Raw genomic sequence first — 24,905 nt, 5'->3', positions numbered from 1 at the left:
GCCTCCCAAAGTGCTGGGATTACAGGCTTGAGCCACCGCGCCCGGCCAATCCTTTGCTCATTTTTAATTCGGCTGCTTGTTTTGTTATTTAGTTTTAACTCCTTTATTTTTGGTACCAGTCCCTTTTTGTTTTTTGAGACAGGGTCTCATTCTGTTGCCCAAGCTGAAATTGATCATTGCAACTTCAAATTCCAGGGCTCAAGCAATCCTCCTGTCTCAGCCTCCAGAGCAGCTAGGACTACAGGTGCATGCCACCATGCCTGGCTAATTTTTCTAATTTTTTCTTGTAGAGATGGGTTCTCACTATGTTGCCCAGGCTGGTCCTGAACTCCTGGTCTCAAATGATTCTCCCACCTCCACCTCCCAAAGTGCTGGGATTGCAAGGCATAAGCCACCACGCCTGCCGTCAATCCTTTATCAGATATGTGTTTTGTAAATATTTTCTCCCAGTCTTTGGGTTGTCTTTTCATTCTCTTAACAGTGTCTTTCAAAGAGTAGAACTTTTTAATTTAATGAAGTTCAACTTTTGAATTTTTTCTTTCATGAATTATACTTTTGCTTCATATCTAAAAAGTCATTACCAAACCCAAGGTTACCTACATTTTCTCCTACATTATCATCTAGAAGTTTTATAGTTTTGCATTTTACATTAAGGTCTATCATCAACTTTGAGCTAATTTCCATGAACAGTGCAAAGTAGTCCGTGCCTATATTCTTTCTCTTTGGTATGTGGATGTCTAGTTGTTTCAGCACCATTTGTTCAAACAACTATCCTTTCTCTATTGAATTATCTTTGCCCCTTTGTTAAAAATCAGTTGATTGTATTTGTGTGGATCTATTTCTGGGTTCTCTGTTCCACTGATCCATATGTCTACTCTTTCACCAATACAACATTGTCTTGATTACTGTAGCTTTATAGTAAAACTTAAAATTGGGTGGTGTCAGTCCTCCAGCTTTGTTCCTCTCCTTTTTAATACTGTGTTAGCCATTCTGGGTCTTTTTCCATATAAGCTTTAGAGTCAGTTTTCAATATCAACACAAACAACTACTGGGATTTTAATCAGGATTATGTTGACTCTATTGAGTTGGGAAAAAGACACTCTGACAATATTGAGTCTTCCTATCCACATATATGAAATATCTCTCCATTTATTTAGACATTTAATTTCTTTCATCAGAGTCTCTTGTGGTTTTCCTCAGCTAGATCTTATATATATTTAGATTCATACATAAAGCCTTCATTTTCTTTGATGCTAATGCAAATGGCATTGGGTTCTTAATTTCAAATTCCAATTGTTCACTGCCGGTACATAAGAAGGCAATTAACTTTTATATATTAACCTTACATCTTACAACCTTACTATAGTCACTTGTTAGTTCCAGGAATTTCTTTTTTGATTCTTTGGGATTTTCCACAGACAATCATTTCATCTAAAAACACAGTTTTATTTCTTCCTAATTTTTATATATTTTATTTCCTTTTCTTGTCTTACTACATTAGTTAGGGCTTCCAAGACAATGTTAAAAGAAATGGTGAGAGGGAACATCCTTACCTTAATCCTGTTCTTAGGGGGAAGTATCTAGTTTCCCACCATTGGCTACAGAGTTTTGTCGATTTTTTTTTTTTTTTTTTTTTTAATATATATAGTCTTACTCTGTAGCCCAGTCTGGAGTGCAGTGGTGTGATCTTGGTTCACTGCAACCTCCATCTCCTGGGTCCAAGCAATTCTGTGCCTCAGCCTCCCAAGTAGCTGAAATCGCCATTGCAAAATTATAACTGAGACAGTGAAAGAGATCTGACCTAATCAATTTCATCTTGCTTTTAACCTCCAAGCTGTTCTTGTGAACTAACCTTGGGGGGAACTTAGTTTATAGTTTAAAATAAAGATGGTAACAGTCCTTTCCCAAAACAAACCACCTTCTTCCCTGGGGGCTAGACTGCCTTTGTAGGACTAACAAATTAGCCACAAGATTAGAAATTACGGTTAAGGAGTCATGCAGCTGGAGGCTACAAGATCCTGACCCTTCCTAAACTGCTCCTAAGATCAACACTTGAGATATTTTGCAGCTCCTGTATTTGATGGATCAGCTGGTACCACCCAGATCAGTAAACTGCCTCATTTGATCTTGGTGGCCCCACCCAGGAACTGACTCAGCACAAGAAGATAACTTGGACTCCCTATGATATCATCACTGACCTGACCAATCAGCACTGCCAGCTCACTGGATCCCCCTTACCCACCAAGTTGTCCTCAAAAACTCTGATCCTCGAATGCTCAGGGAGACTGATTTGAGTAATAATAAAACTCTGGTCTCCCACACAAACAGCTCTGCATGGGTTACTCATTCTCTACTGTCTCAATAAATTGGCCATCTGGACAGCAGGCAAGGTGAATCCACTGGTAGCTACATAGCTGGGATTACAGGCATGTGCCACCATGCCCAGTTAAATTTTGTGTTTTTAATAGAGATAAGTTTCATCATGTTGGCCAGGCTGGTCTCAAGTCCTGGCCTCAAGTATCCTCCCAAAGTGCTGGGATTACAGGCATTTAAGCCGATGTACACAGTCCATTCTTTATCAAGTTAAAGAAATTCCTTACTATTCTTTGTTTTTCTGAGAGTTCTCTTTTTAAAATAATGAATGGCCAACACAGGTAGACTGCTTGAGTTTAGGCGTTTGAGACCAGCCTAGACAACATGGCAAAACCCTGTCACTAAGAAACATACAAAAATTAGCCAGGTGTGGTGGCACCCGCCTGTAGTCCCAGCTACTTGGGGAATGCTGAGAAAGAAGGATTGCTTGAGCCAGGAGGTCGAGGCTGGAGTAAGCTGTGTTCATACCACTGCACTCCAGCCTAGGCAACAGAGCGAGAGCCTGTCTTCAAAAAAAAAAAAATAGTGGTCTAAAGTTTTCCTTCCTTATAATGTCTTTGTCTGATTTTAGTATTAGCTTTATGATGGCCTCACTGAATCTGTTAGAAGGTAGGCCCTTAGCTTCTATTTCCCGAAACATACTGTAAGTAATTGGTATAATTTCTTACTGAAACATATGGTCGAATTCACCAGGGAACTCATCGGGGCCTGGTGATTTCTGTTTTGAGAAGTATGATTGATTCAATTTATTTAATAAATATAGGCCTATTCGAATATCAATTCCTTGTTGTATAAGCTTTGGTAAATTGTGTCTTTCAAAAAAAATTGGTCCATTTCACCTAGGATATTACAGTTGTGGGCACAGAATTGTTCACAACACTATTCTCTTTTTATCTTTTTAATGTCCGTGGGATCAGTAGGAAGAGCACCTCTTTCATTTTTGATATTAGTAACTTATATCTTTTTTCTTAATCTAGCTAAATGTTCATCAATTTTATTGATCTCAAAGAACTAGCTTTGAGAACCAGCTTTTGTTGATTTTCTCTACTAATTTGCTATTGTCAATTTCCCTGATTTCTGCTGTAATTTTTATTACTGCTTTTCTTTTGCTTACTTTGGATTAAATTTGTTCTTTTAATAATTTCCTAAGGTAGAAGCTCAGATTATTAATTTTAAATTTTCTTCTTCTCTAATATAAGCATGCAATGAACCCGAGTGCTTATTTAAGCAAGACTTCCTTAAAGCCTGGCTTTCCGTACATACCACAAATTTTTATAAGTTTGTATCAGCATTTCTTTCAGCTCACTGATTTCTTCCCCTGCCACTTCAAGTCTATTGAAGAACTCATCAAAAGCATTCTTCATTTGTTATACTACCTTTAATTTGTTGCATTTTGTTTTGATTCTTTAAGTTTCCTTCTCTCTCCTTAAGTCTGTTCTTGCATGTTATCCATGTTTTCCACTACAGCCCTTAGTATATTAAAGTTACTTTGAGTTCCCAGTTTGATCATTCCAACATTAGAATGCTATCTGAGTCTGATTCTGATACTTGATTTGTCTCTTTAAACTGTGTTTTCTGTCTGGTATGCACAGTAATGTTTTGCTGAAAGCCAGATATGATATACCAATGTTAAAAAGAACTGAGTAAATAGGCCTTTAGTATGAAGTTTTGTTTAAGTTTCTGGCTAAGAATTAGGCTTTATTTACTGATTGCTATAGCTATAGGTGTCAGAGGCTAAAATTTCCACTGATGTACTTGTTTTTCATCTTTCCTATCTTCAGGTTTCCCTACAGGCTTCTTAAATAAGGTCTGAAACATGCAGTCCTTTCAACTGTATTCTCATTATTCAAGCACTCCACTGATGTGGTGGTAATGTGTGAAGGGAAGGAAAGCATTCTATGATCTTATGATTAGTTTTCAACTTAGTGAGGCTGTGCCCCTGGGCTGTGACCTTCACAGGTGCTTCTCAGTTGTTGATTTTCAGTTTGCTCAGGTTTGTTGTGAGAACAGGAGAGACAACTTCCAAGCTCCTTACATGACAGATCAGAAGTATTTTGAACTTTTTAAGAAACTGCCAAACTGTTTTCCAAAGGGGTTGTAGCACTTTAAATTCCCACCAACAGTATGAGAGTTCCAGTTACTTCATGAGGGCTGGCAGTAGGGTGAAGCAAGGAAGAAGCGTATGGTACAATGTTTAAGGAAGTACCCACTCTCAGATTCTAGTGCCTCTAACATTTTGCTCATCTGCCTCACCTCATCCTAGAACCAGCCCTGTCTTCCACATCTTTACCAAAATTTGAAAGAAAGTGCATAGATTTGGAATTATTTTTTCTATAAACATTTGGTAGAATTCGCCAGTGAAGCCATGTGGACCTGAGCTTCTTTTGTGGAAAGGTACTTAACTAAACATCAACGTAATAAATATAAAGTGATTTCAGATTTTCTATTCTTTTTTGTTTGTTTGTTTTTTGAGATGAGTCATGCTGTCACCCAGGCTGGAGTGCAGGGGTGCAATCTCGGCTCACTGCAACCTCCACCTCCCAGGTTCAAGCAATTGTCCTGCCTCAGCCTCCCAAGTAGCTGGGATTATAGGCGCACAATACCACGTCTGGCTAATTTTTTATTTTTAGTAGAGACAGGGTTACACCATGTTGGCCAGGCTGGTCTTGAACTCCTGACCTCAGGTGAGCCACCCTCTGTAGCCTTCTGAAGTGCTGGGATTACAGGTGTGAGCCACTGCACCCAGCCATTTTTCCAACTTCTTAAGGTATAAGCTGAGGTCACTGATTTGAAATCATTCTTCTTTTAATAACATATGCATTTAGTGCTACAAACTTCTCCCTAAGTACTAACTGAGCATCAACGCACAAATTCTGGTATATTGTGTTTTCATTTCCATTCAGTTCAGACTACTTCCTGACTTTTCTTTCTTCATTGATTCACATTTTATTTAGAAGCATAAAGTTCTGGTTTCCAAATATCTGTGGATTTTCCACCAATCTTTCCATTATTAATTTCTGTTTTTATTATACTGTTGTCAGAAGACATACTGTGTATGAGGTGAAGTCTTCTAAATGTATTAACATTTGTTTTCAAACTTAGAACATAGTCTATGTCCATAAATGTTTCATGAACACTTGAAAAGAATGTATATTCTGCTATGTTATATGGAGTGCTCTTTCAAGTCAGGCCAGGCTGGTTAATGGTTCAAGTCTATTATAATCTTGCTGATATTCTGCCTGTCCTATCATTTACTGAAAGAGTACTGAAATCTCCAAAATTATGAATACCTACTTTGCCATAAAATTCTCAGCTTCTGCTTCACATATTTTGAAGCATGTTATTAGGGGCAAAAATGTTTAAAACTGTCATGCCTTCTTGATTAACTGACCACTGATTAGTTGATTAACTGATCATTAAAAATAATGTTCTTTATACATACTAATATTTTTTGCTCTGAAATCTGCTTTGTTATTAATATAGCCATTTGTTTTCTTTTGACGAGTGTTAAGCATGATACATATATTTTCATCCTTTTAAATGTTTTTTGTCTTTCTCTTCAAGGTATGTTTCTTATACATAGCATATACTTGGGTCATTAGATCTCATAATCTCTGCCTTTTAATTGGGGTGCTTAAACGATTTAGATTTGGTGTAATTACTGATATGATTAGGCTTAAGATTATCATCTTGAAATTTATTTTATGTCCTATCCATTCTTTCTTTTTATTCTTTTTATGCCTTTGTATGGATTAAGAATTTTTTAGATTCCATTTATCTCTTCCATTGTTATTAGCTGTAATTCTCTGTTTTACCATTTTAGTGGTTGCTTTAGGGTTTATTGTTAAACCCTTGCTAGAAACATAAGCTTTGTAAGGGAGGGAATTGATGTCAGTTTTGTTCTCTGCTATAGCCTCATGTTTAGAAGAGTACCTGACACATGGAAGGCAATCAATAAATATTCAATCAGTACAGGAATAGAAAAGCCAAGTTATAGGTTACAAAGGCATATTAATGTTCATCCACTTAAGAATTACTTAGATCTGAGCTTTGAAAACAGTTTTTGTGTTGTTTTCAATGATCAGATCTAAGTGATTGTTAATATGGCAATTTATACATACAAAGGCAAATACACAGCTTCTGTATAAAAATATTTGATAGTAATAAAAATGAACCAGATGCTATATAGTATTAATGTCAATAGTACAACCATATTTTAAAAAGTGCAAAGTAATCAAGTGAAATAAAACCAGCTAAATTCAAATTAAGCTTGCTAATGAAAAAAGTATAAAAAAGAATGGTTATAAAAATATATATATCCTTTGTACTACTTTAATCATTTTAATTCTATTGATAACAACCACTTACTAATAATCTAAAAATGACTTGATAGAGCATCTAAAACTCTGCACTATACTCAGTTCTTGCTCTCAGACTGTGTTTAAAGTAATATATTGAGTTATAATTATGTCTGGAGATATTATGGCTATCTGTGAGAGCTAGGGTGCTCTATAGAATTGTATGCAGCGAATCACACACAAACAATAATATTCTGCTGATTTCTCAAACCTCACAAATCATCTGGACTTTATAGGCCTAATCCAATCATTTTCTCCTTGCAAGCAGGGTAGGTTTCATGTTGAATCTTAGCATTATTTGGAATGTGTAATTCTCAAAAATCTCTACTGTAAGAAAGAGAAATGTATTAAAATATATTTAAGCAAAGAAATGCAACCCAGGACAAGTACAATTTGTATGAACAAAAAGAAAACTATAGGTTCATCAAACATTACTGGTCAAAAGTATGTAATAAAGCATACTAAAAATATTTCTATTACTTTTGACATGACTATAACTAGCCAAGATTAGATATTACCTGAGAGATTTCCTGTTGATATACTGTAAAATGTTCCTTGCTGATCTGTGGGAGGTAGAATGAAGGTATGACTTCAGTGTCCACAAAGTCCAATCCCCATGTTTTTGTGAAGAAGTCAGATTCTCTTTTTGCTAATCTAGGATCATTTAGTGCTGCTGGGAGATTTACTTTGGAATGATATACAGTCCATCTATGTTGATCTGTAACTAGAGATGGGGCAACATATAAACTATGTGAATCACCTGCAAAAAGTAAACAAGAGAACTCTGTAAATGCCGTAAAGTTGATTCTCTGTTTTAAAGTACACACTAGAAAACTAAAATGCATAGATTCCATCTTACACAAACCAATTAATCTTTCATGGTAAATGATTTAATAAAAATTAATCTGATTGAATAATCTTCAGCTGCCAGCATCAATTACTAAGGGTTTGAAAAACATGCACAAGATAAAAGATATGCAAAACTTGAGAGTTATAGTTGCAGGGTGGAGTGAATGATAAAGTCTTTCATGAATTCTTTTTCTTAATGTACAATTACTCTATCTTTTTCTTTCAACATCAGAACTCTGCTACCTTCTATTATATATTTTTTATCTTTTAATATCTGGTGTTTTTTAGAGGTAGGCCTTTTTTCTATTATATCATGGCAGGTTGTCCTGGATAAAATGTTCTTTGGCTTATAATTAGGTGACATAAATGTTGCTGTGGCATTAATCATACAAGAGGGAAAAATATATAGTCTATTCTCATTATTTGTAGTATTTTTGTTCTATAAAGCTACTGTGAATGTTGAATTAGCAAATATTAAACCATTGCTTATAGGAAAACTACAGAGTTAGGTTCCTGTAAGCCTTTGGTCACAATATTTTCATCAACTGATCAATACATAACCTTGTTGTGTGTGTTTAAAAACACCTTATTCAGTATACATTATTGTTTCACTAACACTGAACTTATGGCTAATAGTACTACAATTCATGTCTGAATGAAGCTTACACAACACATGTATTTTCTCCATAAGAGACATCATAGCCTTCTTGCCCTTAGGAACTCCAGATAGCATTTTAGCACTACGCTTAGGGGACATTTTAAACAGCAAAATCACCAACAAAAAGCTCAAAACATGTGACACCAACTAAAAATAGGCCACAAAAAGAACATTAGTTTATAGTTTGAGAGCTGAAAAAAGAAGGCAGAGCTTTGCCTAGTTCAACTTTAGCTGGGAATGTGCCTGTCAAGTATCTCAAAATTTTCACTGCTCTGCACATGTCTGCAAATTACCACCAAAGTGCCAGAAGTAGTGATTTGGGGATTATGAATAAATTTTAAGGAGTCAGGAGAATTTGCAAATACATAATATGCAAATGATGAAAACTGAGTGAACCATGTTTTAACTAAGCAGCTTTCAAACTATACCTTCATTTTCAACACATTTTTAGTTTATGTAAGTAGTGCATGAAATACATGGAAAGAACTACATTGTAAGTTCCCAATCATTTCCAAATTTTTTTTTTTTTTGAGACAGAGTGTCAGTCTGTCACCCAGGCTGGAATGCACTGCAACCTCCACTTCCCAGGTTCAAGCAATTCTCCTGCCTCAGCCTCCCAAGCAGCTGGGATTACAGGCGCTCACCACTGCACCCAGCTAAATATTATAAAATTTACTCTTCTAAGGTAAGTACATAAAATCTGACTACTCATTTAAAGATAATACAAATCATCGGTAAAAATCCTTAAAAAAAAAAAAAAAAAACATTACCTGTGGGTTCCTTGGGACATACATCTGGCAGTGATGGCACAGGTTGAATGTGTTTTGACGGATCTACCTCTTTTTTAAAGAAAACATCATTGCTGCTTCCTTGAGGCACTGGTGAAGAACTGTGGCTTGAAGCCATTGCATAAAATCACCACTCAACTGAAAACGAGTAAGAAATAATAATTAAGATACTTACTGCAAATCAAACTCCATCTCTAAGTATTACACATGTCACAAACTTTCTTTCAAAAATAGAGGAATTTTTCAAAATTCCTCAAAGTATAAGTAGGCAATTTGAATATTTGCCTATAATTATGAAAATTGATCACAATATTTAGTTTGCTAAGATAGTTATTTGTCCTCGTTTTTTAAAAAGTGAAACATCCTTAATCTTTTATTCAAAGTACAAAAAATACCAAGGTTGTACTCAACATATATTAAAGATTAAAAACACCTATTCATTCAACAAGTATACGGTAGTTATGCATTACAGGTAAATGCATGTGCTTTTGAAGTATGCCTGCTTAGGTCCATATCCTATGTTTACTCACTAGTGGTGAGGAAATTTACTTAACCTTTATTTGCCTTTCCTCATCAGTAAAATGGAGATGAAAAGAGATCCTATCTCATAAACATCCTGTTAAGAATTATGAGAATGGGTATGCATAAAGCATTTAAAATAATGTCTGCCTCAAAGTTCGCATTCGGAGAGGTTAATGTCACTGTAATTATTACTATGATGTGACTTTACACAGTAATATAATGATTAAAAAATCATTAGTAATTCTTTTTTTTATTTTTTGGTTTTTTTGTTTTTAAATAAAGATGGGGTTTCACCATGATGGCCAGGCTGGTCTTGAACTCCTGACCTCAAGTGATCCACCCACCTCGGCCTCCCAAAGTGCTAGGATTACAGCCGTGAGCCACCGCGCCCGGCCTAGTAATTAAATTCTTTAAAAAGGAAGTGTCATTGTTCAAGAAGCTTGCAACTGTATTAAGTAATTAAAACATATGTAAGCAAAACACAAGTTAACCTATGTCTACATTTTAAAGTAAGCGCCTAAAGAGTTTGTGGGGCAAGACAACATTATATAGGCTACAGTGTCAGGGGAGACTTCACAAATGAAGCAATATTGAAACTAGATACTAAAGAACATGTATTATTTTATACTGAAATGTTTAGAGAACACTTAGAAGATCTGGCAAATAGATAAAAGAGTAGGAAATGAGGAGCAGAGGCTGGGCACAGTGGCTCATTTCTGTAATCTCAGCACTTCAGGAGGTCAAAGCAGGTGGATTGCTTGAGTCCTGGAGTTCGAGACCGGCCTGAATAACATGGTGAAACCTCATATCTACAAAAATTACAAAAATTAGCTGAGCATGGTGGTGCATGCCTGTAGTCCAGTTACTCAGAAGGCTGAGGTGGGAGGATCGCTTGAGTCCAGGAGGCAGAGGGTGTAGTGAGCCAAGATTACTTCACTACACTTCAGCCTGGGCAACAGGGTAAGACCCTGTCTCAAACAAAGAAACAAATAATAAATAAAAAATAAAGAACAGAAATACAAGGCAAGGATCTGTGACAAATAGTTTGTCTGTTCTAACTTGCCTCTCTTAGATAGAAAACTAAAAATATATATCTGACTCAGTACTTTCAATGCAAAGGAAACATAATCAAACATACCATTCACTGAAACCAGAAGAAACAAGCTGCTTTAAAAATGCACAAAGATAAACAAGTTCTTCAAGGTGCTTAAACAGAAAGCCTGGATAACATAAACAAAAGTTAATGAACAGTGAATAATCAATTGTAAGACTAAGGAACTGACTATAGTGGAAACTGGACTAAAGTGAAATGTTTACACTAGGAAGCAGTGACAAATTTACACACACACACATACACGCACATATAGTATGGCTAAATTGTAGTTGGTTCTGTAAGCAATAAGAAGACATCAGAGGTTTGGTGGCAAAAGAGTACTGTGAGGAAAATGGTATTTGGGAAAATTAATTAGTCTTCGAAAGGCCTCTTGCATTCACATCTACACACATTAAGTGTATGGTTGTTTCTGTATAAAAGCTTACACATATTTAAGAGAGATATACATATTTATGTAAAGGATAATACATATATTTATCTAAAGGATAATAAACACTGTACAACACAGAAACACTGTACTGACAATTCTACATTTAAGATCGATTATGTTAACTTTCTCATTAACGAAATGAAATGGCTAAAATAAACACGTTTTTGAAATTATTTTTAATTTTTGTGGGTGCATAGCAGGTATTTATCCTTTGTGTTATAATCTAATTATATTCTTTTAGTTATTTTTAAATGTACAATTAAACCATTGTTTACTCTAGTCACCCTGTTATGCTAACAAATAGTAGGTCTTATTCATTTTATTTTTCTGTACCTATTAACCACTACTACTTCTTCTCCAGGGCCCCTTTCCCTACACTTACCCTTCTAGGTGTCTGGTAACGATCCTTCTACTTTCCATTATTTTCATTTTTAGCTCCCACAAATAAAGGAGAACATGCGAAGTTTCCCCTTCTGTGCTCAGCTTATTTCACTTAACATAGTGACCTCCAGTTTCATCCAACTGGTGCAAATGACAAGATCTCATCCTTTTCTATGGCCGAATAGTTCTCTATTGTGTATATGTAGCACATTTTCTTTATTCATTCATCTGTTGATGAACACTTCAGCTGTTTCCAAATTGTGGTTACTGTGAATACTGCTGCAATAAACATGGGAGTGCAAATATCTCTTCAATATACTGATTTCCTTTATTTATTGTATATTCTTAGGAGTAGGTTTGCTGGATCATACAGCTCCATTTTTAGTTTTTCGAGGAACCTTCAAACTATTCTCCATGGTGGTTGTACTAATTTACATTCCCACTAACTGTATATGAAGGTTCCCTTTTCTCCACATCTTCGCAAGCACTTCTTAATGTCTTTTGGATAAACGCCATTTTAACCGGGGTGAGATATCTCATTGTACTTCTGATTTGCATTTCTCTGATAAATGATATTGAGCACCTTTTCATACACCCATTTGCCATTTGCATGTCTTTTGTATAATGTCTATTCAGATATATTGCCATCTTTTAATCAATGTATTGGATTTTTATCTATAAGGCTGTTTGAGCTCCTTATGTATTCTTGGTATTAATGTCTTGTCAGATGGGTAGCTTGCAAATATTCTCCTCCCATTCTATAGGTTGTCTCTTCACTTTGTTGTTTCCTTTGCTGTGCAGAAGCTTTGTAACTTGATGTGATTCCATTTGTTTATTTTTGCTTTGGTTGTCTGTGCTTGTGGGGTTCATTCAAGAAATCCTTGCCTACTCCAATGACCTGGACAGTTTCCCCAAGGCTTTTAGTCATATCATAGTTTGACATCTTAGATTGAAGTCTTGCATCTATTTTGATTTTTTGTATGTGGCGAGATAGGGGTCCAGTTTCATTGTTCTACCCGTGCATATCTAGTTTTCCCAGCACCATTTATTGAAGAGGCTGTCCTTTCCCCCAACACTGTCCTTTGTTAAAAATAAGATCACTGTAGATAAATGGATTTTTTTTTTTTTTTTTGAGACAGTCCTGCTCTGTTGCCCATGCTGGAGTACAGTGGCATGATCTCAGTTCACTGCAATCTCCACCTCCCAGGTTCAAAAAATTCTCCTGCCTCAGCCTTCCAAGTACCTGGGATTTACAGGTGCATGCCACCACACCCGGCTAATTTTTTATATTTTTGCCAGAGATGGGGTTTCATCATGTTAGCCAAGCTGGCCTCAAACTCCTGACCTCGTGATCTGCCTGCCTCAGCCTCCCAAAATGCTGGGATTACAGGTGAGCCACCGCGCCCGGCCAGATGAATGGATTTACTTCTGGGTTCTCTACTCAGTTCCACTATTCTATGTGTATGATTATATGCCAATACATTATATAATTTGAAATCACAAAATGTGGTGATTTCACAATTTTCTTCTTCTGTCATTGGATAGCTCTGGCTATTCTGAGTCTTTTGTGGACCTGTATAAATTTTGAGATTGTTTTTTCTATTACTCTGAAGAATGGCATTGGTATTTTAATAGGGAGTATATTGAATCTGTAGATTGCTTTGGTTAGTATGGACATTTTAACAATATTGATTCTTCCAACCCATGAACATAGAATATCTTTCCTTTGTGTGTGTGTCTTCTTAAATTTCTTGCATCAACATGTTATAGCTTTCATTGTAGGTATTTTTCACTTCTTTGGTTAATGCCTAGGTGTTTTATTTCTAGCTATTGTAAATGGGGTTACTTTATTGATTTTTCCACATTGTTCAGTGTTGGCATATGGAAATGCTACTGATTTTTGTATGCTAATCTTGTATCCTGAAACTTCACTGAATTTATCACTTCTAATCATTTTTTGATGATTTCTTTAGGTTTATCAAAACCTAAGATCATATCTTCTACAAACAAAGATAATTTTACTTTTTCCTTTCCAATTTGGATGCTTTCTTTCTCCTGTCTGATTGCTCCAGCTAGGACTTCCAGTACTATGTTGAATAACTGTGGTAAAAGTGGGCATCCTTGCTGTATTCCAAATCTCAGAAGAAGGGCTTTCAGTTTTTCCTCATTCATTGTGATAATAGCTATGGGTCTGTAATATATGGCTTTTACTGTTTTGAGGAATGTTCCTTCTATACCCAGTTTTTTTTTTTTAGAGTTTTTATTATGAAGGGATGTTTAATTTTAAGACATGCTTTTTCAGTATCAATTGTGGTTTTTGTCCTTCATTCTCTTAATATAATGTAGCACATTTGCATATGTTGAACCATCTGCATTCCTGAAATAAATCCCACTTGGTCATGATGAATAATATTTTTAGGCCAGGCGCCATGGCTCACATCTGTAATCCCAGCACTTTGGGAGGTCAAGGTGGGCGGATCATGAGGTCAGGAATTCAAGACCAGCCTGGCCAACGTAGTGAAACCCCATCTCTACTAAAAATACAAAAAATTAGCTGGGTGTGGTGGCCGACGCCAGTAATCCCAGCTACTCCAGAGGCTGAGGCAGAAGAATCACTTGAACCCAGGAGGTAGAGGCTGCAGTGAGTTGAGATCATGCCATTGCACTCCAGCCAGGGCAACAGTGCAAGACTCCATCTCAAAGACTCTGATGCGTCTTTCTCTGGTTCTGGTATCAGGGTAATACTGCCCTCACAGAACAAGTCTGAAAGTATTCCCTCCTCCTATTTTTCAGACTAGTTTGAGTATGATTTGTATTAACCGTCATTAAATGTTTGGTAGAATTCAGCAGTGAAGCCATCAGGTTCTGGGCTTTTTACTGGAAGACTTTTCATCACAGCTTTTAACTTATTACTTGTTATTGGTCTGTTCACACCCAGGATTTCTTCATGGTTAAGTCTTGGAAGATTGCATGTATATAAAAATCTATCCATTTCTTCCAGATTTTGCAATTTATTGGCATACAGTTGCTTACAGTAGCCACTAATAATTCTTTGAATTTTGTGGTATTGGTTTTAAGGTTTCCTTTCTCATTTCTGATCTTTTGGGGTCTTCTGTTTTCTTAATCTGGCAAAAGATTTGTCAGGTTTTTTTTTTTAATTTTTTCAAAAACCCAACATTTTGTTTTGTTGATCTTTTGAATTGTTTGCTTCACTTCAATTTCATTTATCTCTGCTCTGAGCTTTATATCTTTTTTCCCAGTAATTTCTGGTTTGGTTTGCTCTTGCTTTTCCATTTCTTTAAAATGAATCATTAGGTTTTTATGTTTTTCTTCTTTTTTGATGTAGGCACTTATAGCTATAAACTTTCTTCTTAGTTCTGTTTTCACTGTATCCCCATAGATTTTGATATGTCATGTTTCTGTTATTTAAAAATTTTTTCAATTTCTTTATTTCTTCATTGACTCACTGGTCATTCAGAAGCATATTGTGTAATTTCCATGTGTTTGTATAGTTTCCAAAATTCCTCTTATTACCGATTTCTGGTTTTATTCCATTGTGGTCAGAGAAGATGCTTGACATTATTTCAATTTTTTTCTTTCTTTCCAATATGTTTTGTTAGCTCTAATAATATTTGCTTTATATATCTGAGTGCTCCAATGTTAGGTGCATATATATTTACAACTATTATATCCCCTCGCTGAATTGACCCATTTATCATTATATAATGACCTTCACTGTCTCTTCTTATACTTTGTATCTTGAAATCTATTTTGTCTGATGTAACTACTCCTTAGTATCTTTTTCCATCCCTTTATTTTCAGTCTACATGTGTCTCTATAGGTGAAGTGTGTTTCTTGTCAACAGCAGATCATTGGGTCCTGTTTTTCTATCCATTCAGCCACTTTATGTCTTATGATTGGAGAGTTTAGTCAACTTACATGATGTCATTATTGGTAAGTAAGGACTCCTGCCATTTTAGGTGTTTTCTGGTTGTTTCATGGTCTCCTCTTCCTTCCTGTCTTCCTCTTACTAAAGGTGATGTTTTTCTGGTGGTATGAGTTAATTTCTTGGTTTTTAAATTTTTTGTGTATCTGTTGCATGTTTTTGATTTGAGGTTACCATAAGCCTTGCAAATACTATCTTATAACCCATTGCTTTATGTGGATAACAATTAACACTGCTTGCATCAACAAACAGGCAAAAAGAAAAAATAAACTCTACACTTTAACTATTGTTCCCCTATTTTATAGCTTTTTGTTTCTATTTATATTTTACTGTCCTTATGTCTTGAAAAATTGTAGCTATAATTTTTGATTGGTCCATCTTTTAGTTTCTCTACTTAAGACTAGTTTGCACACCACAGTTACCATATTATAAAATTCTGTTTTTCTGTATACTTAATATTGGCAGTTAGTTTTGCATCTTCAGATGGTATCTTTTTTGCTCATAACCTGTTTTCCTTTCTTATTGAAGTATATATCCTTTAGCATTTTTTTTTTTTTTTCCAAGACAGAGTAACTCTCTCACCCAGGCTGAAGTGCAGTGGCACCATTTTGGCTCACTGTACCCTCCACCTCCCAGGTTCAAGCAATTCTCCTGCCTTAGCCTCCTGAGTCACTGGGATAACAAGCATGCACTATTATGTGCAGCTAATTTTTAGTAGAGACAAGGTTTCATCATGTTGGCCAGGCTAGTCTTCAACTACTGATCTCAGATGATCCACCCACCTCAGCCTCTCAAAGTGCTAAGATTACAGGTGTGAGCCACCGCACCTGGCCAGCCCTTTAGCATTTCTTGTCTGGAGCTGATGAAATGCCTCAGCTTTTGTTTGTCTAGGAAAGTCTTTATTTCTCCTTCATGTCTGAAGGACATTTTCATTGGATGTACTATTCTAGGGTAAAAGGTTTTTTTCCTCCAGCATTTGAAACAGGTCATGCCCCTCTCTCTTGGCCTGTAAGGTTTCTACTGAAAAGTCTGCTGCCAGCCATATTGAAGCTCCATTGTGTGTTATTTCTTTTTAATTATTTTTGAAGATGGAGTCTTGCCCTGTCACCTAGGCTGGAGTGCAATGGCACAATCTGAGCTCACTTGCAACCTCCACCTCCCCAGTTCAAGCAATTCTCCTGCCTCAGCCTCCCTAGTAGCTGGGATTACAGGGGCAGACCACCATGCCTGGGTAATTTTTTAGATCTTTAGTAGAGGTGGGGTTTTGCCACGTTGGCCAGCCTGGTCTCGAACTCCTTACCTCATGATCTATCTGTCTTGGCCGCCCAAAGTGCTGGGATTACAGGCATGACTCACCATGCCTGGCCGACCAACTGCTTTGAAGCCATTCTGATGCATTCTTCAGCATGTTGATTGCATTTTTCAACTCCAGAATATCTGCTTAATTTTTTTTATTTCAGTCTGTTAAATTTATCTGATAGGATTCTAAATTCTTTCTCTGTGTTATCTCAACACAGCTATTTTGATTTATGTATCTGAAAGGTCACATATCTCTGTTTCTCCAGGATTAGTCCCTGGTGCCTTATTTAGTTCATTTGGAGAGGTCATATTTTCCTGGATGGTGTAGATGTTCTTCCATGTCTGGACATTGAAGAGATAGGTATTTATTGTAGTCTTTACTGTCTGGGCTATTTGTACCTGTCCTTCCTAGGAAGGCTTTCCAAATATTCTAATGGACTTGGGTGTTGTGATTTAAGTTGTATCTGCTTTAGGGGGTACCCCAAGCCCAGTAATGCTGTGGTTCTTGCACACTTGTAGAGTTACCACCTTGGTAGTCTTGAATAAAATCTGGAAGAATTCTCTGGATTACCAGGCAGAGATTCTTGTTCTCTTCCCTTACTTTCTCCCAAACAAACGAAGTCTCTCTCTTTATGCCGAGCTGCCTGAGGCTTGTAGCAGGGTAACACAAGCACCCCTTTGGTCGCCAACACTGGCACTGCACTGGGTTAGACCTGAGGCCAGCACAGCACTGAGTCTCACCCAAGGCCCACTGTAACCACTACCTGGCTACCGCTTATGTCTGCTCAAGGATCTAGGGCTCTACCATCAGCAGGTGGCAAAGCCAACCCAGCTTCTGTCCTTCCTTTCAGGACAGCAAGTTCCCCTGGTCCTCAGATAAGTCCAGAGATTCTCTCCAGGAGCCAGGGATCAGTCAAAAACCTTAGAAGTCTACCTGGTGTTCTATTATACAGCAGCTCAGCTGGCCCTCAAATCACTAGACACAGTCATTCCCACATCTCTCCCCACTTTCCACAGGCAGAGGAGCCTTACTCTGTGACCACCACCACCAAAGGCCCATAGGAAGTACTACCAGGCTACTGTCGATGTTCGCTTAAGGTCTAAGGGCTCTTCAGTTAATGTGTGGTGAGTGCTGCCAGGCCTGGGGCTCGCCCTTCAGCAAGCTCCCCTCTGGCCCAGGGCACGTCCGGAAATGCTGTCCAAGAGCCAAGGCCTGGAATGAGAGACCCCAAGAGCCCACTTGGTGTTTGAACCCACTCTGGCCAAGCTGATACTAAGATACAAGACAAAGTTCCCCTGATTTTTCCGTCTGCTTTTCTCAAGCACCGTCTCTCACTGTAGCCACTACAGCTGGGAATGTGCTAGGTCTCACCTAAAGCCAACATGTCTGAGTCTCAGCCAAGGCCCATGGCGTGCTACCCAGGTATCACTGCTAGTTATTCAGGGCTCCTCAATCAGCACATGATGGATCCTGCTATGACTGGATCCCTCCCTTCAAGGCAACAGCTTCCCTTCTAGCCCACATGTCTAGAAATGCTACCCAGGAGCTAGGGCTTGGAATGGGGCCTCATGACTCTGACCAGTACCCTATCCTACTGTGGTTGAGCTGGTATCCAAAATGCAAGACAAAAGTCCTTTTTACTCTTCCCTCTCCTCTCCCCAAACAGAAGGAAGGGGACTGTTTTGGAGCTGCGAGTTGAGCTGTCTGGGCTTGGAGGAAGGGTAGCACAAGCACTCCCTTAGGTGTTCCTGTTGATGTCTTAATAAGTCACATGCCCCCAATTCCACTGGCTCCAAGCCCAGCTCAGCACTAGGACTTGCAGTCCTTGTGGCCTACACTGTCTTTTAAGTTTATTTAGGACCCTGGCACACTTCAGCCCACAGTGGCAAGGCTTGTCAGAATTCAAGTTCCAACCGTTGAGATGGGCAATTCCCCTCTGGCTAGGGCTGGTAGCTCCCTCCATGTGTGGGTGTCAGCTGAGTTCAGCCTGGTTTTGCTTTTTGCTGTTACAGTGCATTCGATGAGAACTCTCACAATTGCTGCGCTCCTCCTATCCCGAGCATATAAATTTTTCCACACCACACAGTCGCTACAGGAGGGATAGAGGAGAGGTGGTGTCAGCAATTCAAGGCTGTCTTTCCTATCCTGTTCAGTGTTTCTTTGGGCAATATGAAGTTAAAACTAGGTTCTATGAGTGCTCACCCGATTTTTATTTCTTATGTAAGTGCTTTTTTGTGTGTAAATTGTTGTTAAATTTGGTATTTCTATTGAGGGGGACATTCAGTGGATCCTTCTATTCCTCCATCTTGCTCTATACTCCCAGTTCTAAAATAAACACATTTTGACACAAAGTGTTAAGCCACAGACATGTGAAAAATGTATTTATGTGAAACATCCATTGCTTAATGCCAGATAAATTAGATATTTATTCTGACAATACTATGCTGGTACCTTGATTTATTCTATTTGCCACATTGCTTTTACAGAAAAAAAAAGAAATCCTGAGTGCCATTTTAGAAACATAGAAATATGTAGGGAGATGGCAGAAAAATATTTCTAGATTATTTTAAATTATTTCTGTATCTGGAGAGAAAAACACATGGTTTACTCTTTAAATATTCTGAATTGAAAAACATATACACATTCTCTGTTTTTCCCTACACAACTCTTAATTCTCATGACAAGAGGGAAAATCTCTAGTAAAAGGTGATTACATAAAACTAGGGGACTGCCTATAAAGGGGAGTCCAAATTTCCAACCATTTGACTCTTCATTGCCTTCACCATCCACAGCTTATTATTAAACCTTCCTACAGTAAAAACCAAACTTTGTACTGATTATCACATAATTATAAAAGTGCAATCGCTGGTAAGAAAACATGAATTTATTCATAAGACATAGATGTACAAACAAATACAACAAATGTACATGATATCTGAATTAAAAAATTTCAGCAAAGAAATAATCTTTCATTAAAAGGCTAAAGAACAAAAATAATGAAACATCTTAATAAGAAGGTTTCAGGATAAGCAATGTATACCTTGTCTACTCAAAAAAATTAGTTAGAAAAAACAAACAAGCCAACAAAATACACAGAATACAGGAAAATGGAAAGCTCTAAGCACTAAACACAGGAAACTACTGATTTCTGGTAGTTCAACTTAACTACCAACTAGAAACAAACCTGGCATTTTAATAATTGTCACCTGTAATGAGAATTTATAAATAGCTCTACACCTTTTTTCACATGGTAATCTCCTTATAATTGTATCAATACTATGTTTGAATATTATGTTCTCTTGAAGCTTTCTTTGGTTTCTCACACTTAGTTACTTTATGTATTTCAATTTTTGCATCAATCACACTGAGATTTTGGTTTTCATACAGGTCTTCCCTTTCAGACTTTGAATTTCTTGATGTTTCTGTTTTCCTGTTTTCCGCAGGAAAAACAGAAAAACAGAAACATCAAGAAATTCAAAGTCTGAAAGGGAACTTTGCTTACCATGGTTCCTGTCACACATATAATAAAAATTTTATAGATGAACGAAATGGATGGTATGTAGAACCTATCAGAAGAGAGAGACAACACAGACAGACAGCTGCCAATAATACTTAAATAATAACAGAATGGATCTGGGCTAATAAGGAAAGGAAGAAACAATCATCCATTAAAAAAAAAAAAAAAAGATTTCAAAGGATGAGTAAATAGAGATTTGGTTTTCTTTCTTATAGCTCAAAACATCTTTTTATGTTTGGTTAAAAACTTCTTTTGAAAGGCACTAGAAACATTGCCTCCCTTAACCCCAACCACCAGCCAGAACCCCAATGAACACAGACCTCTGTTTCTGTGTCCAGACCTGTTTCTAAATACCATTTCCAACTAAAAGAAACCAAGACTCTTTGAAGAAATATTAACTCCAGACCTGGAATACGGAAAGAACAAATCTACCCTGAGCACTCTTGTGTCAGAAAGCAAGATACACGCAAAGACCAGTATAGCCTATCAAGAGGACAAAGAACCAAATTAAAAGAGGGTCCCACTGGCCACATTTGAGACAATTTGAGTGTATTTTTTAAAAAGTAATCGAGTATAACATCTGGAATAAGTAAAAAATGGATTCGTAGAGATATTTAAGAGGCAAAAAAAGTGATAAGGAAAGGGGGTGGGGAAAGAATATCTCTAATGAAGAATGCCAGTAATAAATATAGAAGGAATGACCAAATTAGAAAATCACCAATTTGCAACCCCCAATGTAAAAGCTAACTCAGGCAAAAATCACCAATGTATGCCAAAGCCATTAGGTGAAAAGTTAAGAAAATTCTCACAGTGCCTAAGTATTACCTCACAGATTACTTAACAATACAAAGGGGAAAATGTATCTTTAAAATGGAGACCTGGCTGTCACCACCGTAAGTCATCAAACTTAACATAACTGATAATAGCAGGACAACCTGATATTATGTGATTCATGAAATGACAAAATAGGAAATAAACACCATTACCTATGAAATATTCTCTCCAAAAATATTTAATCCAACCCAATCAAATCTCTAGACCAGGAGTTAAGCTCTACTGTCCTATGGATTTCTTTGATGATGTGGTAAAGTTTATGGATGCCTTCTTAGAATAATGTTTTTAAATGCATAAAATAGACAAGACTACAATGGACAATTATACTGAAATACAGCTACTATAATAATTGTTTAAACTACAGTATAGTAATATTATTTCTTCTTGAGACAGGGTTTCAATCTGTCACCCAGGCTGGAGTGCAGTGGCAGAATCACAGCTCACTGTAATTTCAACCCCCTGGATGCAAGTGATCCTCCCACCTCAGCCTTCTGAGTAGCTGGACCACAGATGCACGCTACCACACATGGCTAATTTTTGTATTTTTGTAGAGATGAGGTCTCGCTATGTTGTCCAGGCTGGTCCTGAACTCTTAGGCTCAAGCAGTCCTCCCACATCAGCCTCCCAAAGTGCTAGAATTACAGGCATGAGCTACCACGCCCAGTCTATTATGGCTTGTTAATTAATATGAATCTAGTAACTACCTTAATTTATAGGCAATAAATGAGCATAAATGATATCTGCAGCAGTTGAATGTGATATGAGAATACCTGAGATTTCTATTGTTGACAAAGTTATAGGTACTGTAAATGTACTGTCTACATTGTAACCATGAAGGGTTTCTTATTCATAATTAAAGAAAATGCTAAAATCCAGTTAGGGCAGAGTTTCTCAGCCTTGACACTACTGACATTTTGAATAGGATAATTCTGTTATCAAGGACTCTCTTGTACCCACCCAGTTGTGACAATCAGAAATGTCTTCAGACATTGCCAAATGTCCAAGAGTTGGGGAAGGAGAAGGCAAACCCACCCCAGCTGAGAACCACTGAGTTAGACATAAGTTAAAATAAAGATGTAATTTCCCCATGTAAAGTTTACAGATTCCCTGAATTCTACAGACCCTACGGAGTCTGTAACTCAAGGTTCAGTGCCCTTGCTCTAGACCTACCTTTGAGTTTACAGGAAACAGAAGGATGTCAGAGAGTAATGTTTAAACCACTATATATGAGGAAACAATGAGACAAATTAAGAGTGTAAGATAATCTATTAAGAAATTGGCTTGAATACTTACTTAGTCATTTTAAAAAGGTGGGAAACTATACTAGATTAAAATAAATAAATAATGTGATTATTTACCTGCTTGTTTCCTATCTCTCCCACTACACTGTAAAATTTATTTTTGTTTCATTTACATTCCTATACCACACCCAATACAGAGTCTAAGCATTCGATAAACTGTATGATTGTTCAATGAATGAATGAATGAGCAAATGAATGACTATCACAGAAAGTGGGTAAAGACACATAAGCCACTAACACAGTATCTCAAAACGTTCATATACATTTTAAATAATCTAAAAATATAAACCCAAAATATATTTTGTTTGTATAACATTACTCGACTTTCTGAAATTTGATTCTAGATCTCTTTCTTGTAACACAATACACTAGTTAAGAGTACTGGCCATACAATGAGTTAGATCTCTATAATTTGTTAGTTGTGTAACAACTGTATTACCCCTAAGTCTCAGTTTCCTCATTTGTTAAATGGGACAGCAGCAGTATCTTCCTTATAGCAATGTTGGAGATTTAAATGAAACAACTTATGTAAGTTCATGGCATAATACTTGGTACATAGTAGACATTCAGTAAATAATTGCAACAACTATTATTATGAATACCTTTTTTTTTTTTTTTTTTTTTGAGACAGAGTCTTGTTCTGTTGCCCAGGCTGCAGTGCAGAGGCGCAGTCTCAGCTCACTGCAACCTCTACCTCCCACATTCAAGGGATTCTCCTGCCTCAGCCTCCTGAGTAGCTGGGATTACAGGTGCATACCACCACGCCTGGCTAATTTTTGTAATTTTAGTAGAGATAGGGTTTCACCATATTGGTCAGGCTGGTCTCGAACTCCTGACCTCAGGTGATCCACCTGCCTCGGCCTCCCAAAGTGCTGGGATTACAGGCATAAGCCACTGTGCCTGGCAAACATCTTGCTTTTTTTTTGAGACGGAGTTTCACTCTTGTTGTCCATGCTGGAGTGCAATGGCGTGATTTTGGCTCACTACAACCTCCGCCTCCCAGGTTCAAGTGATTCTCCTGCCTCAGCCTCCTGACATCTTACTTTTTAAAATGGTCGGTAAACATGAACATTTTGACTGTGCCATACAAAGTTTTAAAATAAATGCAAACTTTAGGACCCTGAGCCTCTTCTTTTGGCGTTTTTCTTTGCTTGAGCATTCCTAATCCTGGAGAGACAGATGGTGGGTAGGGGAAAGAAGAGGGGAGAGAGGAAGCAACAAACTAATCCAATATGAGCAGACATAATTTGCTTTCAGAAAAGTCACCAAAGCATAGAAAAGTGATCCTCATTGCCATCCCACTAAAGGGGGTAAAAAGAATATTGGAAAGTGAATATGAAGCTAGAAAACATGGCGACCTAGAACAAAAGCAGCTCTGATGACAAAAACTGTGCCTGTGGGAGAGAAGAGAGATGAGGAGGTGGTAGGAGAGTGCCTGGAAATGCTGCTTTGGAAAACATCTGAGTATAGGTCAAAGTTAAGTCCATGGGAGGAGAGTAGATGAGATAAAAATTACAATTTCTGAGTTGGACAAGACTTCAAAAGAACACCTGGCTCAACTTTCTACTTCATATGTAAATCCCTTCTACAAGGGGTCTTTCTGCCTCTACTTGAAAACCTCAATAATGAAGAATTAACTACTTTAAAAGCAGAGTACTACCATAAAACAACATAATTTCTTTGGAGAATAAAAATTCTTGTAGTTAACAGAATCCTGCCTTCCTGAATTTTCCATTACTGCTTCTAGTTCAATTACATTACAGGAATGAATTAGTAAATAACTACAGATAGTCACAGGAAAGTGATATTACAAGTGGAGAAAGTGCCGATGAAGAAAAGAGCTAATGAAAGCTCTGAGCAAGGGGTAGGGCAAATCTATTTAGAGGAAAAGACAAAGGCAATCAGAAATACCATCCTTACAGAGGGAAGATGTGTCAGGGAGTAAAGTGTGAACAGTAAGTAGCATCAACGTGCTGCAAAGAGGTCAAGGAGATTACTAACTTTAGAAAGGATTCTAGATTGGAACAGTGTCAGGACAATGGTTAGGGAAGAAGCTATCCCACTGAGGTTAAGAGGTAAGTGATTAAGTAATAAAGGCAACAATAACAACATCTCTTTAGTGGTAAAAGAAAAAAATGAAAAAGACCAAGAGTTGAGCAAGAATCTTTTAGGCTATGAGTGACCTGAGCATATTTGTACACAAACAGCAAGAAGCCAACTGAAGGGTGAGATTAAAGAGGAACAAGAGGCTGGGCACGGTGGCTCACGCCTGTAATCCCAGCACTTTGGGAGGCCAAAGCAGGCAGATCACCTGAGGTCAGGAGTTGAAGACCAGCCTGGCCAACATGGTAAAACCCCATCTCTACAGAAAATACAAAAAATTGGCCAGGTGTGGTGGCAGGCACCTGTAATCTCAGCTACTAGGGAGGCTGAGGCACGAGAATCACTTGAACCTGGGAGGCAGAGGTTGCAGTGAGCCAAGATCGCACCATTGCACTCCAGACTAGGCAACAGAGCCAGACTACACATCCAAA

The 24,905-nt window shown here is 37.4% G+C and overlaps 1 protein-coding gene across 5 annotated transcripts in view; it reads right to left on the bottom strand.

Moving 5' to 3' along the window:
• VPS54 (VPS54 subunit of GARP complex) overlaps positions 1–24,905 on the bottom strand; it is a 126,018-nt gene that overhangs the window by 90,228 nt on the left and 10,885 nt on the right. Inside the window, exons 1-3 of one of the 5 annotated variants that reach the window (XM_017522150.2) lie at positions 10,687–10,739; positions 9,009–9,164; positions 7,250–7,491 (exon numbers count right to left, since the gene is read on the bottom strand). In XM_017522150.2, coding sequence (XP_017377639.1) covers positions 7,250–7,491; positions 9,009–9,144 — 378 coding nt within the window. In that variant the 5' untranslated portion in view covers positions 9,145–9,164; positions 10,687–10,739. Of the gene's footprint in view, positions 1–7,249; positions 7,492–9,008; positions 9,165–10,686; positions 10,740–24,905 lie in introns of those variants that run through there. The other 4 variants (XM_017522147.2, XM_017522151.2, XM_037736178.1 and 1 more) reach the window with 4 other exon arrangements.

The sequence above is a fragment of the Cebus imitator genome, unplaced genomic scaffold (assembly GCF_001604975.1).
Source record: "Cebus imitator isolate Cc_AM_T3 unplaced genomic scaffold, Cebus_imitator-1.0 Scaffold23, whole genome shotgun sequence".
Lineage (NCBI taxonomy): Eukaryota > Metazoa > Chordata > Mammalia > Primates > Cebidae > Cebus > Cebus imitator.
This window is presented reverse-complemented; position numbering and strand designations above follow the sequence as displayed.